This window comes from Pleurodeles waltl, chromosome 1_1, assembly GCF_031143425.1.
Source record: "Pleurodeles waltl isolate 20211129_DDA chromosome 1_1, aPleWal1.hap1.20221129, whole genome shotgun sequence".
Lineage (NCBI taxonomy): Eukaryota > Metazoa > Chordata > Amphibia > Caudata > Salamandridae > Pleurodeles > Pleurodeles waltl.
Window position 1 is genome coordinate 918,428,270 of NC_090436.1, and position 16,900 is coordinate 918,445,169.

Here is a 16,900-nt window from a genome sequence, read left to right on the forward strand (position 1 = left end):
AAAGAACTGGTTTCCAGACAGACCTCGTTCGCCACCAATGTAACGAAGTAAGAAAATAAAAAGCACGCCTTTCATCTTGTAAAACATTTACGCGCACTACTGATTAGAGGTAATTGTATTTGTTTAACAAGCCATTTTACAAGTTTTTAAATGATTTTTTTTCAGTCTATGCATCCAAAATGAGAGCGAATAACACAAAGTTTATCATCTTTGAAAAGACACTCCAAGATTAGAAGGCAAAGCCACAGTACGGATGGATAACCAAGGAACTGGCAGCCGTCTGATATCTGCTAGAGTACCAGGGCATAAGTGAAAGGAAAAATAGAGAAAGTAAAAGAAAAGCTGCATTCTTTTTTATTTTAAATTTCAGACTTTGTTGTTCTTTTTAAATGCTCTGTGTTATTTACATACACACAAGTGAATTTCATAAGCAGATTTTACAGATGGGTTCAAGTAATAACATTATTGGGTGTAGAATCAATAGGGCAGTGCATAGTACAAAGGTATAGAAAGTGCAAATCTCCCTTGAGGGTCCCCCTTCCGAGTCATCCTCTCCATTTGTCTAACCATGCACATCATTTAAAAAAAAGAGATAAAATGACGTTTTCTGTACAAATAATGTTTTATATATATTTTGTCCCCCCATGAAACTAATTACAAAATTATACATAACTACACAGATAGGTAAATAATAGCACCGTAACTATAATGCTTACAAAACATTTGTTTCTGAGTGGTTTTGTGAATTGTTGATTAAAATGGCATGTATATGTTTTGTTATTGAAGACATAGCATGAGAAAACAGAAAGAACAAAGAAAGTGGAATGCACATCAATGATGCTCATGGAGTCTTCTGGTCCTCACCCATGTGTTCTGGAACCCTGGTCTGCTCGGATTTTTTTTAACTTGTTCGGATTTTCCAACCTACAGTACTGTATTGTGGTGAGAGAGCTTCCCTCACTCAACAATGGCGGGCACTAATCTCCCGACTCCCAGGTCCAGCATGATGTGTTTAATCAATGCAAATATTAATTTCTTTGCTTGACTACGAGAAACACATGAAATAAGATCATCACTGCACTAAGTATCTGGCACTTTAATAGACTTTTTTTATTGACATAACGAAAATACTCACTGAAAAGAAATAAACAGTTAATACACATTTGCACATGGTGTTGAAGTTGGTTTAGAATCCTGTTCTGAGGTAGCCTCCTATAATACTTCTATCACTCCTGTTTTTTTATTTATTAAATTTTTTCATTTTTAGAAAAGTGCTCTAGTTTAACAGATGGTCGCTCCAACAAACGTCCTACAAGGTGAGAAAATATGTAAGGAAAACAGAAAATGCTGCTGCCATGGCCAAAATATACCTGCATCGCCCCATGCTAGTTTTTGCAAACACCTCTATTAATAGTTAATCAATAAACGGGGCAAGGCATCACAGAAGACAGTGGCACTTTAAATGGCTTTCCATAAAGTGCCTTGTGAAATAATTTGTGCTGTCAGTAGGGATTGTTTCCAAATGTTGAAAACTTAATTCCATGGTGAAAGTACTTTCACTGAAACAAATGAAGCACTCGCAACCAGAACAAGAAAATTACTGTGTTTTTCTGTCAGCTATCAAACGTATAGCAACACCATAGAGGATGTGCTGGAATTCAAGGGACAGTGGTAAACAAAGCAACGTGTTGCTTTCTGTTTTAGATTTGAAGAGATTAAGGACCTGAAAGCTCAATACGTTTTTCCTACTTTCTGGGCCAGCGCTTGTTAGCACTACTGAAAAAATAACAGAATAGGAATGCAGAATGCTAAAATGAAAAATGTGTCCATGTTCTGCAAAGGTACAATGGTATTTTGTATATGGAAAGTAAAATCAGTACTGCAATATAAAATGTTGATATGGAAAGAACGAAGCTTAAAGAAATACTATTAAAATAGGCTTTAAATATAAGGCACTCGAAATGCAAAATAAAAAACAAACTAGCATTTTCAAATAACATAGTTACATTGCAAACTTATTTTCAGCTAACAGAGCAACATGAATTTGGCTTTGCCCCTTTGACATATCATAAAATGTAAATTTCATAGAACGTAGTATAGACAATACATGATTGCATTTTTTAACAGCTCGACAGTTAATATATTACAACATTCTCCCCTCCTTAAGGGAAATGCACTGCCCGACTCCCCCCCCCCCCAACATGCACACTTCCTATAGTTAAGAATATGCTTAGTTATTGCACTGAAATGTCTAAAAACTAGACTGCAGAGGACACCTTAATCCAGGATGATATGGTCGTTTGTGTGTTTGTATTTATGTCTCCTGAGAGTAATTACACTCAGGTTGCATGTTATTCACTGATGTGCATTCCTCTTTCACCTTCAGAATTAACAATACCATCAACAATCATAAGAATAAAATAATGCTCTGAAGTCTGGAAATGCAACGATGTTAAAAATGAGGGATCAGATGCAAATCTCCCCAAGCACACCAACAAATTCAAATCATGGAAGAACTGAGATATATCATATATTTATATACATATACGCTAGCAGCAGCTTTATACTTTGCGCCTCCCTGTTGATTCCGAAACAGAACAGAACGGAAATAAAAATATCCCACATTGATTAAGTGGATGGTTGCAATGGTAAATTCCTTAAAAAAGAAAAAAACCCTAAACAAAATGGGAAGAGCGATATAAAATAAAACAAATGTGGTACTGTAGACAAAGTATTGGCCCGCACAGAAAATGTGCTTCATTTTGATTTTTTTAAACATTTCTACAGCAAGGTATCACATTTAACAGTTCTACAGCATAAAAAAATCTACATTTCCGAAACAAAAAATATGAACAGTTATGCAATCTTTTCTGTTTTTATTCACTTCATTGAATGATAAACTCTCGTTAAAAAAAGGAAAATAAGTTTACACAGTTAAAAATGAAGCACAGGTCAGCAGGATCTTTACAATACTAAAAAACTAAAGCAAGGACTTTCTTTTTACACATTTGCCCCTCCTTTTCCCAAGGGGGATCATGATTGTTTATGGTGGGAAGAGTTGTTGCTGAAGCCAGGAGTCTGTGTGTTTCAGTTTGATTTTGACAAAGGGTGGGAACGTAATGATCTTTGTTGGATTGCCACATTGTCTAGCAGGCTGCAACAGTCCGTGCAACCCTACTCAAGGTGATGGTTCTTTGCAAGCCCTTCCCACTTTCATTTTTTAAAATTCCAACCAATGCTGAATCCTTGAGGTTTCTGTAAATTAAATCCTTCAGACTCCTCACCAGTCAGGATTCTTTTATTATTTTTCAGGTTACGTTTTTACACTCAGAATTCTTGGTCCACCTGGAATAGTTTTTTTTAAATACATATTCCCACTAATTGGTCTTTAGCTAGGAGTTAAGAAGTACGTTCCCAAGCACACAGTATGGCTCAGAAGAGGCTCTTGGGATCTTAAAAGGCCTGCAGTAAAAATCCAGGACAAGTCCTCGCTTTTACGTTGCATAGTGATCAAAGCTGCCAAGGTACTCCAATGCGGCTCGATAGCAGAACTGATACTGATCCTGGATAAAAGAGAAAAAGAGGAAATTACATAAGGATACATGATTCTGGTCGTTGCTTAAAAACGAAGATAAAGTGATATTTACAATATTGCTACTCTAAAGCAGTGGTTCCCAGCCTTTTGACTTCTGTGGACCCCATTTTATCAATACTGGAGCCCAGGGACCCCCACTGAATCATTACTGGAAGCCGGGGACCTCCACTAAGTCATTACTGATAGTTGGAACCTGCCCACAGGTTGAGAACCACTGGACTAAAGCACATGAAGATGAAAAAAGCACATTAGAAAACTTGTATACAGTATTTGGTTCTAAAAAATGAAAGGTGAAATTGAAATAACCTGACATGACAGTTAACAATACAAAGGAAAGGACAACTGCTATTTAAGAGATAATAAGCTAAAGAGAATGTAACCATATTTATTGCAGCATTAAAGGAAGGCTTGTATTTTAACCAATGTTAAAATTACAAGTGAATTTGTAAGAGTACACAGTATATTTATGACTACCAACAAAACATTAACAAGAGATACACAGAAATCCCAAAATCACAATTAAAATATGTGGACCTTGCTAAAATGCTCACAACTTTGTTTTATGTTTAGAACCTAGTTATGATCATTTTTAGATTGTTCTATTTGTGAGTATGGAAAAACTTCTAGATATACATCAGTTTGGGAGAAAACTAAGGGCCAGATTTTTGAGGCCCTCACGCCTCCTTGTGCCACACTAGCATGATTTGTTTACGCTAATGTGGCTCACGGAGGAAGTTTTCACTGTGACATATTTACAAGGTGGCGCAGTGCAAGCATTGCACCACTTTGCGAGCTCTTGCTCCACATTATGCCTGGGCCAGGCATCATGTATGCAAGGGGGGCGTTCCGGAGTTAGGAGGCCAGCAAAAATGGCGCAGTGAAATCTACAAGATTTCACTGCGCCATTTTGGGCATCATTTTTAATGCCTGTTCAAAGCAGGCATTACAGTAATGCACCCATTTTAATCAATGGGCCTCCTTGCACTTTGTGCACTAGCGTCAACATTTTTGATGCTAGTTCAGCAAAGCGCCACAATAGCGTCAACATTTTTTACACTATTGGCCAAACGTGCACCATGGTGCACCGTATTATAAATACTGTGCACCCATGGTGGGGCAGAGGTGATGCAAGAAAACTGGTGCATCAGCACTGATGTGCCAGTTTCTTGTGACTATGCCCCTAAGAGTTTCTAACTGAATGGGAGGAATTGTATATTCCTGATGCATTTAAGGCCAAATCTCTTAATTGTCCTGTCAGACCACTTGGGATATGGGGCACTTTCTGATGTTAATGAACAACATGTTCTAAATTATAACAGGAGGACAACTTGAGACTTGGTCACAGTTACCTCTTTCCCTGGCTGAAAAGATTAACTGTGTGAAGATAGTTGTATTTTCATATTGTTTATTTTATCTAATCCATATTCTCTTCCTAGGGGATTTGTTTTTAAATATTTGAACTCTTCTATCATGAAATTATTTTGGAGGGTTAGGTTTTGTGTATGAGTAGTTTTCTTACACCATTTTACTACTCAACAATTGAAGGCCACTTCTGAACTCTGAAGAATATTTTGCACTGCCTCTGCTTCTAGTATCAAAGGCTCAAGTTGCAGAAACCCAATATTACAAAAATTTATTCTATTTGTGCTTTATTTTGAATTCTCTTCAGATGTGTATAAATAGACAAGAATAGCATAATTATTCACCTATTTTTAATGATACTAGTAGGACACATGAATTATCCAATGAACATGGAGAGGTATGGCTATGTGTCACAGTGTTAGGTTAGGTGGGTGTTCATGGTCATTTTACATTATTTTAGGTGATGCTGCTCACTACTTCAAATCATGGTTATTTCTATAAATATATTTGCAGTTACATGTCTGGTGGAGTATTATATTCTAAAACGTCTTGTAAGCTTCTTGAGCATTATGACATCTGGGAGAAAGGATTTACTTAGAATTCACACTTGATTTTACATTAGATACACCTTCTGTGTCATATGGAAACTTTGGAAGTCTAACAAATTTTAATCAATACGGATGTATCGGAAGATGAATGCAAGGTTTTGCATCTTTTATGCATGAGTTGGTGATCAGTTCTCATATATATGCCAAATCTCATATTTCAGAAGTTACCGCTTATCTGGGGCTACAATTTCTCTAAAGCAGACATAGCCAAGGCTACTTTTGTCCTTATTTGAAATCAGCTGTTGGTGACTGGGGGCATATATTTTTGCAGTTCTTTCTACTGACCATACACTGTCAGGAAATGTATTTAATGATCATGGTAGAGCTATGGGAATGGATGGAGCCATTCATCCTTGTATTAGCAGGTCCCTGTTGGGTGTGGATCAGCAGGGTTGTTGCCTAATAAACAAATGCATAATTTGTGTTGTTTTTTTTTTTTAATTCTCTCTGATGACCAGATCTATGATTACACTGCAAGGGAAGGGTGGGAAGTCCGTACTCCAATACAAAGAAGTAATAAAATGCATTTTACATTGTTTTTTAACAATAATTCTATTAGAGTAAAGGCTCATATCAATTTGGGAATACTTTAGGAAACATCAATATGTATATATTTAACATAAAAAGAAGCATCTTATTACACAAAAAGAAGTTTGTTTGACAAGTTTTGTTTTTATATCGGTGTTCTATTTCCTTCCGCTGGACCACTGTTTTAGGAAAAGGCTTGGGACAATAGGATAATATAGAAATTATTTTTTATATTTCCTTATCACTTTACTAAACCCTGTATTTGTACTGCAATTTCATTTACCACTTTCTGCATCAGTGGTAGAAGGTAAATTATGTTGGGTTTTATAAATAATTGTTTTATATTTAGAAAAGCTTGGGAAGCAAATTTAGCATGTGTATTGTTTACTGACGTGGCCTTTATGATTAGTACATATGTTATAATTGAATGACATAGCACTTTATTAGACATGTATTTTATATGTACATTTTTATGAATTATCTCCAGTGTTCATTTTCCCACTGTTGACCAAGTGGTTGAGCTTGGTATATTAAGGCCCAGATTTAGAGTGCCTAGCACCTCCTTGTGCCACATTAGCATCATTTTTTTTACACTGATGTGGCCCAACATGGCCAACATCGCCTTGCTACATTTACAAAGTGGCTCAATGCATGCATTGTGCCACTTTGTAGCCCCTTGCATCACATTAGGTCTGTGCCAGGCATAATGTGTGCAAGGGGGGGCACTCCCCCCTTAGAGGGGGTTGGAAAAATGGTGCAAAGAAATCTAGAAGATTTCTTCGCACCATTTGTTTGACATTTTTAACACCTGCTAAGAGCAGGCGCTAAAATGGGCACATCATTGGTTACAATGGTCCCCTATGTACTGTTCAGAGTTAGCTTCAAATGTTGGCACTAACCCTGAACAGTACATCAATAGCGTCATAAATTCTGATGCTATTGCCCCCTACCCTGCACCATTGTGCACCGTATTTTAAATACAGCGCACACTTTGTGGCAGTAGGAGGGCGCTTAGGGTTGCAAGGAAAGTGGCGCTGCAATGAGTGCAGCTCCATTTTTCTTAAATCTGCCCCTTAGTGTCTTTTTTTTCTAATTAACATTTTATCACATACATTTTATTGAATATGCATTTTTTCTTTGGCTTTCTTTTCCTTCAGGATACTCTCTATCCATTGCATGGAACTGATGTTTATATGGCTTTGTTATTTTCATCTTTTTTCACCTTAAGTAAAATTGTTGTTTTGTAAATATGTATCAGATATGGTGGATATGCTTTTCCTTGTTGGCTATTTTATTCTATTTTTATTTATTCTGGCAAAACAACTCAATAAAAATATAATATTGTGGAGAGGGCCACGAGTTTGACCTATGCAGCTTTGTGATGACTGAACAAAATCTACACTAGCACATAGCATAAAGCCATCATTAAAGCACCCTGACTAAATAGAGATGCATGTAAAATATTACTTGATTCAACAGCAAAGGATTGAGAGCGTAGGAGGAACAGTGGCCTCTGGGCAAATGTAATGTAGCCTGAAAAAAGTAATTACAAATTGTGTTATACATAATACATAAGATCCTCACATGACAATCCAGGACAGGAAATAGTGTTAATAACAACTTGGAATGAGGTGGGCACCCTAGCTGAATCGAAGCATATTTCTAAACTCACTATAAATCAAGATGAGAACTGGAGGTGGCTTGTTCATCAAGGTGAACTGGCAATTATTTGAAAAAAGACCACACAAAACGTTTTTTGAGCAACCACACATAGCGGCCCGCCACAATATTGCATTGCCTTCAGATTTAAACTTAAGGCAGCAGGATTGCTACCAGGCAGATGGATATCTCTAAATATGTTGGGCGGTCATCTGGGTGGTGAGGATTATGATCCCTGCCATCTTGGTGGAATGCCTTGCAAACACTAAATAGCCCACAAGTTATTTTATTGTATTAGAAAACACATTGTAATGACATTATTCAGTGTTGACCAATGCTCTAATCTTATAAAGATTTAAGTATGAATCAAACTTTAATGTTTGACTTAGAACATATTTATCTTTGTTGTTTGTTCTTTAACTTACAGTTGGAGTGAATAAGCAACTCCTTAAGTATCACTATATTATCCTATTTTCATGTCAATGTAATGTTTTGCAGCCATGAGAATGTAACTGCAGAGTGAAATGTGCCTACAAGCAAGTAAACCTTTGTCTAACATGTAGCAAAATTGAACAAGTTATGATTGTTTGAGTTCTTGAGAGCATGCGTAAACTTTATTTATGTACAACTGTGAAACGGGGGCTCAATCAGGTGTTTGCACATGAGAGGGTTTTAGTGCTGGCCACATTTCAGCATTGAATCCTTCAACCTTTCTTGGTCAGGTTTTAATCTAGCGCCATTACCTTATGGCAAAAAAAGACTTAGGGTGTTTTTTTACAGATTTTACAAAGAGACTTGCAATGTTACAAAGGTATGTAAGAACAAGAAACTACTCCCAAAATGCCTAGAAAAACTACATCTTAAAGAGTTTGCTGAAAGGCAAAAAATCATGAAGAATAAAAATAGAAAGTATTGGGTTGTTCAAAATTGGTATGGTTTGACAGAGATTGTTCATTTAGTTAGGATACACAATGGTTTTGGCAACTATTCATAAGATTGGCAGGACTGAATAGCCCTGGAGACAACTTCCCCTCACTTGTGTCAAGTGTGCTTAAAACTGCATTAGAACGACTGCTATTGGTGCTGTTAACTAAGACGGGCTTAGAACTGATGAATATGATTCCATTATGTGTGGCATAGCACAAATATCTCTATAGTTTCCAAAGTGCTTTGTTGATTGTACTATTTGTTGGACTGCCTGTATTGTAACCTTGAAAAAGCAATAAATCTGTGTATTAAACAAAAGGTTTGACAGAGAATATCTGACCATCGGTGTGGGCGGGAGGAATTAGCAACAGACATCACCAACCAGTCTTTCTTCCTGGTCTGAGCTAATGTTGCAAATAAGGTTGCCTTTTTGCAGTGTTGTTGAGTATGGAGGGTGTACTAATATAAATTAATTATGACCTAATCATAAGTATTAAATTTGCTCCAAACTCATGGAGGCCATTGACTAGTTTGCCCATATGGGAGGATTTCCAGCTCCCAACTCTTAAAACCAAGTTAGACCATAAACATACAACTGCTTACTAACTCAAGTGATGATCTGGATTAGAATGCTTCATGGGGAGAAATACAATATTCAAGGTTGAGGGGCTAGATAATCCAGTACATATGCATACACCCTAAATGTTGACATTTTTGCAGATATTCTTCTTCCTCCAAACTCTAAATGATTCCCAGAATCTCACTGCAGAAATGTAAGCCCGTTGCCCAGGGACTCATATTTAGACACCACCCACCCATAATATGTTGCATAAATGTGCAGCAGCAATCGTTTCTCTGTTGTCCTACAGAGCTGAGTATTATCCCCATAATGTTAGCAATAAGAAATCTGTAAAACGGCTATTAACATTAACCTAGCCCTCATTGTTAATGCATGGAAGCCACTTGAGATAGAGTCTGTACCAACGATCCTTCCAATGAGTAGGTGGGAGACAATGTAACTCAACTTCAGCATGATGCTAAAGTTCTAATGGTCTTCCCAGTGACAAAACCACCCTCTTCCATTGTCAAATATATGTTTCATTGTGTTCTCTGGTTTTTAATACTATACAAATTCCAAATGGATTATTCAGCCCAAGGGCCTCATTTAGATTCAGGCTGCTTGATAAAAATAGGTGCAAAGAAATCTTGTCACTGTATGTGCACAGCCTGATTCTGAGTGGAGTGCAGGTTTGCACACACCTTTATCACTAATAGAAAGATGCAGAGACAGCATGTTAAAATGGGGCACAAACACTCATAATTGCTAAGTTTTCCCCAAAACTGTAAATCAAATGCAGAAACACATAGGAGCAGGATACCTGACAAAAATTGAATTTGTATTGAAGAGGTTTCTTCAATACTCTAATAAGGCTAAACAAAATGTAAACACCTTTTCTACACAAAGAAGCCCATTGCCATTGTTTTGTCTACAGTGCATTAATTATTATTTTTTTTTAACATATATATTCGAAATACCCTCTGACTTTGCAGACGAACTGCATGGCTTCCCTTCTTGCAGCTACAGGGTGTATTGCTGCAGTGAAGTCTGCTTTCCAAAACCAACAAGCAGACCCATATGTTAACTTGAAAATGAATTAATGTAACTCAGGAAACATTTATAACAGGGTGGAAATGCAGGAACAGAAACAGACCAGTAAAGTCTCTACTGAAATGAATGCTTAATTTGTGTTGGTGTTTGCAAGTGCTCAGTGCCGGCACTTTATTTACACTGCCACTTACTTATGCCAGTACACAACGGTGGTGCTGTCTATTTTTGAGAGAAGCATAATAGTTTAACATTTAAATACACATTTAAAATATTATTCTAGAGCATCAAAACCATTCATACTGCTTAAAGTGGCCCGAAATTGTCCAAACTATCATTTATAGGAGTGTACTGTTTAATAGGAAGCATGTATACTGGCTTGGGGCATTGATGGCAGTTGAAGTTGGTAGTGCAAGCTGCAGTAGCCTCCTGAGCAATACCTCAAGCCCTGACGCTTGTTTATTCACAAATTAAACACTGGTGTAAACTATGTGGCACTGTTGTGATTAAGGAAAGAATATTCTGCATTTGGAAAGCCATCTTACTATGTAATGTTTTTTGGCACCTTGCTAGAGCAGGTGTGCCATGCAGGTCTTAGCACCAATGTACTGCTTTGTCAACCCTAAGAAATAGGTGTTACTTTAACTACACACGTTTATAAAGATGTTGCATACTAGTAACAACCCTTTCTACAGTCTGAAGTCATCTGGTTAGATGACCACCCACAAACTTCTCATGAGCTTCATCCTCTAAAGAGAAGAATGAAACAATTGAGTAAAAAGTAATTCATGGCCCCTAATGCAAGCCTCAGTTGGATAGTAAAATACAACTATAGTTGAGGTGAAGTTGGCCTCTATGTCCCCAGGGCCCTAATGCCACTGCCATCTGCTGCACTGTTGATAGCTAGGTCCCTAGTAAGGAGGGGGAGAAACAAGTAGTAAGAGATTCATTTCATGTTCACTGTATTTCTCTGTGTGGCAAATATTACAATGCAAATCGACTAACAAACCCAAGTTCTGTTTTGTTTGATTTCAATTTGGAAGCCAATGATATGGAAAGGAGATATTTTTCATTTTGCTTGAATGTGCATTTTCCATATAAAATGCTAATGAACAATGAACAGAGTTTACTTTTCAGTTTTTTACAGTAGGTAACTGAGTCAAATATTAAGATTTCTTTTTTACTACTAACATGATATCAGGAAGTTTTAGCATTCTATTTCTATCATAAAATACACATTTTTACATATGCTTTTTGCTGAAAGACTAAAAAGAAGGCAACAACACTGTATCCATTACATGGATCATTACCTGCATGACATACATGCTGCTGTGTTTTCTGAACAGTAAATATGTTATTTGTAAATGTCTATAGAATGAGGAGAAAAGACATTGATGGGAACAAGGAACTGAGAACTGTGTTTTCATTTAGTGGTAAGTTCACGATCCCAGAAACTGCCCATCTCCTGTAAAGTTCTGGTGTGCTCCACCCTGCCCGACCACTGTTTTCAAACTCTACATCAACACTACCTACTGAGAGCAGCATCAAGATCCATAAACCATTGACAACCTCGATCTCTACCTGCAAATTATCACAACACAAAATATCCATTAACCTAGCACTTGCCTGGATCTTATTCCTATTTGAATGTCCAGCCCGTGTTCAAATTCCCCTCAAATCAACTGAGAATTTTTCTCTGAAATTTACATGGACCAGCTCACCCATCAGCTAACACTGAACACAAAATCACTTGGTTGCAACCTTGGCACTGACATCTCCTTCAAAGAATACATTTCCAACAAAACCAAAAAAGTATGCTAGCAACTCTTTGTCCTGAATAAACTAAAACCCTATCTCCTGAAAACTTAAGAACAATAGTCTAAGCTTTAGTCCTCATTCACCTCAAAGATAGAAGCACCAAGCTATGTGCTTCCCTGACACTGCAATGGCTCCACTGAAAGGCGTCTTATATACAGCAGCATGCCTTATCAAACACTTAAAGAAGCTTTTGGATATCACCTTAACCCTGGAAGAACTACACAGGCTCCCAATATTTTTAGTATCTCATAGAAAGCTACCAGTATCCCTCCATATCCTGGACAAGACTTTAACTACCTCAATTGCACAACACCTCATACAGAAATCAGGACATCACCAGACTTACATTAAAAATGTGGAGAAAGACAAAGCCAGATGCCAAGTTTTTATTAATCCTCCTAGAATCTGGAACAACATCCCACTCAACATCAGGACTGCACACGCCCTTCTGCAATTCAGAAAACACTTGGGCCAAATCTATGAAAGGTTTTATGTGGCTCTCTGCTTCAAAGGGGAGGAAGGATGATGTAAAACTTAAAATGAGATTTACCAAGCCACGCAAGGCTACCTTATATTGTTAAATCGGGGCATTCATTCCTTCTCTCTTTTACGCAAAGCAGCAAGGTGTCTTGCTGAATTTGTTGCATGAATATTTGTTTAAAATGTCCTGCATCGCCACCCAGAAACATCTGGTTTCATTGTACGCATTCTGAATTTTAACCCAGGACTCGTACTCCTGTTTAGCTCTCTGTTGCTTGGTAGGTAGATTTGTGTAGTGCAAATACATATTCATGAATACATAATTACAGCCAATATCATTTTGTTAAGGTCTAGACGACTTGCTGTCCTTTGTCATTCACTGTTAGGAGCACGTAGGACTTGTGTGAATATGAACTACAACTGCATTTTCTTTCACATTCAGTCCACAATTAAAATTTTCATTAAATAATTTTCCCATCTCAAAAGCCAGACGTTTAGTTCTCACCTCTGTCTGCACCATGGCTGGCCGTTGCGTCCTCAGCATTTTGACAGTCTGGAAAATATCCACAACTCCTTCATATCTCATTCTTTCCAAAACAATACTCAGAGTTATGAATACCCCAGTCCTTCCAACACCCGCACTGCAAAAAAAAACAGAATACATAATGTTATTTCTTTACACAGATGTGCAGTGAAAAAGCGAATTTCTGCATAATGACTCTTCAAAGAAAACATTTACATACGTTTTTAAAATACTGATCCATGTTTGGCTTGCTTAATATCACCAGTCAAACTTCCACAAACACTAATGTATGATTGAGACTGATTTTCATGTGCTCTTGCTACAATGGTCTCATTCTGCTATTATGGTGCTTTGGTTTCAGCATCTTTAAGCAGGAGTAGACTAATTCACTGATGACACATGCAAAGTAGGAATCTAAATTCAGGGGTGTACTTATTTGCTATACAAATAAATTATTCAGCTCATAGTTTTCTGTATTTCTCTCTGGTCTGCCCCCAGAAATCAATGTTGCTTGGAACATAGAGAGATCGGACCACAGAGCTGTTGGGCAGATGCATGGTCGTGCTCGTGTGGTGTGCTGCAGACCCAAGGAGTGAGGGGCACCCACAGGGGTAATACATCATGTCGGCACATTAAACTGAAAATCACAGGATAATAAATGTGTTTTAATCAAAATAGAGCCAATGGGCCCCCGGGCCGGAGGACCACCCAATACTAACCTGCTGGACCAATTAAAAAATTGCATACTGTTCTGGTGGGATGAACAGAGGCATCACAAAAGATTAATGTTGCATTTGGGGGCCGCCCAAGACAAGTGGGGTGGCCAAAAACTTCCCTCTGGGATTTGTTTTTTAGAGAAAAATTCCCACCTTCAATCTCATAAAGTTTGGGGCAAAATCAAGCTCTCTTAGAGTTTTTTGTTTTGTTTTGGAGTGCAAAGGGCATTATTAGCTTTGGGTCCTGAGAGATTATAATATAGCTTGATAAAACAGTAGAAATATTGTTTTTATGGAAATGTACCAAGTTTCCTAATGTTTACCACTGGAAATATGTCAAAGTCAATTCTCAAGTTAACAACTAAATAATAGTATAGGGTATGCTCACTATTGTGGTAACATTTTAGAGTGTTCATTAAAACTGAAATGTCCATACTTAATAGTTAAATGCAAAGTGAACAACCTGTGACAAGGCCAGCAAGCATGACTTGTTATCATTGCATACAACCTTAGTTGCTACTTGTATGCATAGTGATATTTTATTTTTATGGGTTAGGGCCTGCTGATGTGTAAAAATTAACAGTGCCTCAGATCTACGGGTTCTAGTTTGTATTCAGGACTCAAGTCAATTCTAAGATCTTTCTTTAGAGCGGATTACCTGCAGTTGGTGATGTCCTTAACTGGGCATTCCATTGATTTGTCCACCTGTGATTTTGTATATGTTAGTAATTAGTATGTAGTATTTATTTTTCCATATATTAAAGTACTTTTTTCCTTTCTAAAGGAAAAAGTATTAACTGGAAATGTATTTATTCAGTAGTATTTCTTGCAACGCTGAGTTCTGAGTGTGTAGTCCAAAGCACCTCCTCAAATAAGCGATGGACTTCCACAGTATTCTAAAAATCATATACTAAAATTTACACTTAGCTCCCCAGTTTGAAGGGTCACAATAGAGACGACCCAGGACACCAAAAATTAAAGATCCCAGGAACTGATTGCCCCGGGAACGTCAGATCTGGATTTCACACACTGAGAAAGACATCAATATCAACTGGCATAAAGGCAGAGTTTGAACCGGTCAGTGTTGCTTTTTGCAGGACGTACAGTTCACAACACTAAGTCAATGTGGCTGATGCAGGAACTTTAAAACCCGTGAATTTGTGAGTGACTTTTAATGTTTGTTGAAACTGGAGCATGATATTTCAAGTAGATAGGTGGGTAATCATTAAACAAAAGGAGTTGGCAATTATCTGATCATCTGTAATGGTTCACAATGTGAAATGCATTAACTTTACAATTCCTTTCTATGTCCAAAAACAGCAGCATGAAATTGAATGTACCATATTGTTGTTTTATTTATTTATTTCAGTGGTTTAATTAAACCTAACACTGGCTTTTGATAACAAGTGAATTGACGCACGTGGGCTGTGGCTGTGTGTGGGCTCTTTTTGCTCTCCTTGTCTTGTTAGTATGAGACAAACATTCAGAAATCTTTTAACAAGCTAATGGGGTTGTTGGGAGGGAATTAGAGGAGGAGGAGGAATTTGTATGAAAGAAGCATACAGATCGCTAGGGAATGAGGTAAGAGTGAATAATACAGTAGAAGCAATATCCAGACTTGCCACTCCTAACGTCCAGATTCATAGGCTGTTCTATCTTTTTATATGCAGAGACTCAGCCATTAAGATACTACTGGTAAAATACATTTGTGAAGAGCAAACAATCATAATCTTAAACTAATGTGTAAGTTTACATTTATGAATCAGGCCCCATTTATCGTGGGTAACGCTTGGTCAAGAAGTGCAGAAAATGGATGGGTTCATTGGATCTCATGGGAGTGTTTAAATAGCTCAACACATTTATGAATGACCACTTAATCATTTTGAAGTGACCAGACTATAAGAACGTCGGGGTCTCTGACCTTCCCACCAACTGTTAAGTGACTTTCATTGTGCATTAAGCTACCTAAACCTCAAATCTGCACTGGTCAAATTTGCACTGGTCAAGTTTGGAGGTAATATTTGTACTGCTGTACACTAGAGCCTCGTTGATAATGTTTATTGAAACACTTATTACTTAAGATATTAGATTTTAGGAAGAATGTACAAGAAATGCAGAGGAATACTACTGATGATCATTGCAGAGTGTACTTCTGAAATGGATCCTTATGCACACTCTGCCACCTGACACATCAAGTTCTTTAGTTCAGAAGAAGCAATGACATAGCTTGATCTATTCCCAAACAATGTCTAGTGATGTAAAATTGATTTCATTAGCAAAATGCCAATTTGCCATGTAAAAGTTCAATTTAAAATAGAAAATATTACTTTTGGGCACCTGCTGGGAAATCACAATGTGATTTCTGGAAATATTCATTAACTACCCAAATATCCCCCATAATGGCTCTCATTGTGGGATATGGTGGGTACCTACTGCTTGCTATTTCTATTATGAACAGAAATAGAGTGTCAGTCAATCAGGCCACTTGTTTTATAAAGCTGCCATGGGTTGCACTTCCTTGCTAGGACGTAAGCCAAGGGATTGCCTTTTGTTATTGAGTATTTCACACAAAAGTCTGACTTATTCTTGCCAAGTGGAGCTCATTGGATGTGTGCCTTTGTAAAAATTGTAAACATTCAGATTTTTTATAGTGAATATATAGAGAGGCAAATGGAAAAACAGGCATTTAAAAAAAAAGGAGAATACACAAAAAAACAAAGAGTGTGAAAACAACAAGGTGATTTTATATTCAAATAGGAAATGTATCCACACCTTGTGTGTGGTGACTTCTTCGTCAACATTAAAGTTTATAGTACACCAAAAGTGACTCAGATTTACTTTTGACGTTTTATATTAAGTTGTAAGTCTCGGCTCCAGATAGGGCACTCATCTGCTTTCACGTGCTGGCTTTGCACAGCTCCAAACCCTGATTATAAATATCAAAGAAATGACTCACTCCATTTACTGATCTGTATTAGATGTAAATGTATGCAAAACATTACGGGCCATATTTATACTTTTTGACGCAAAACTGTGCATTCTGAAGCGCCATGCGGGCGCCGTATTTAATCAATGACG

At 37.3% G+C, this 16,900-nt stretch overlaps 1 protein-coding gene across 19 annotated transcripts in view; it reads right to left on the minus strand.

Moving 5' to 3' along the window:
• Window positions 1-331: 331 nt before the first annotated feature.
• Window positions 332-16,900, minus strand: part of PTPRD (protein tyrosine phosphatase receptor type D) — a 3,982,777-nt gene continuing 3,966,208 nt past the window's right edge. For all 19 annotated transcript variants that reach the window (XM_069230134.1, XM_069230131.1, XM_069230149.1 and 16 more), the window contains 2 exons: window positions 13,089-13,224; window positions 332-3,563 (listed from right to left, as the gene is read on the minus strand). In XM_069230134.1, the coding sequence (XP_069086235.1) occupies window positions 3,495-3,563; window positions 13,089-13,224 (205 nt within the window). In that variant the 3' untranslated portion in view covers window positions 332-3,494. The remainder of the gene's footprint in view (window positions 3,564-13,088; window positions 13,225-16,900) is intronic.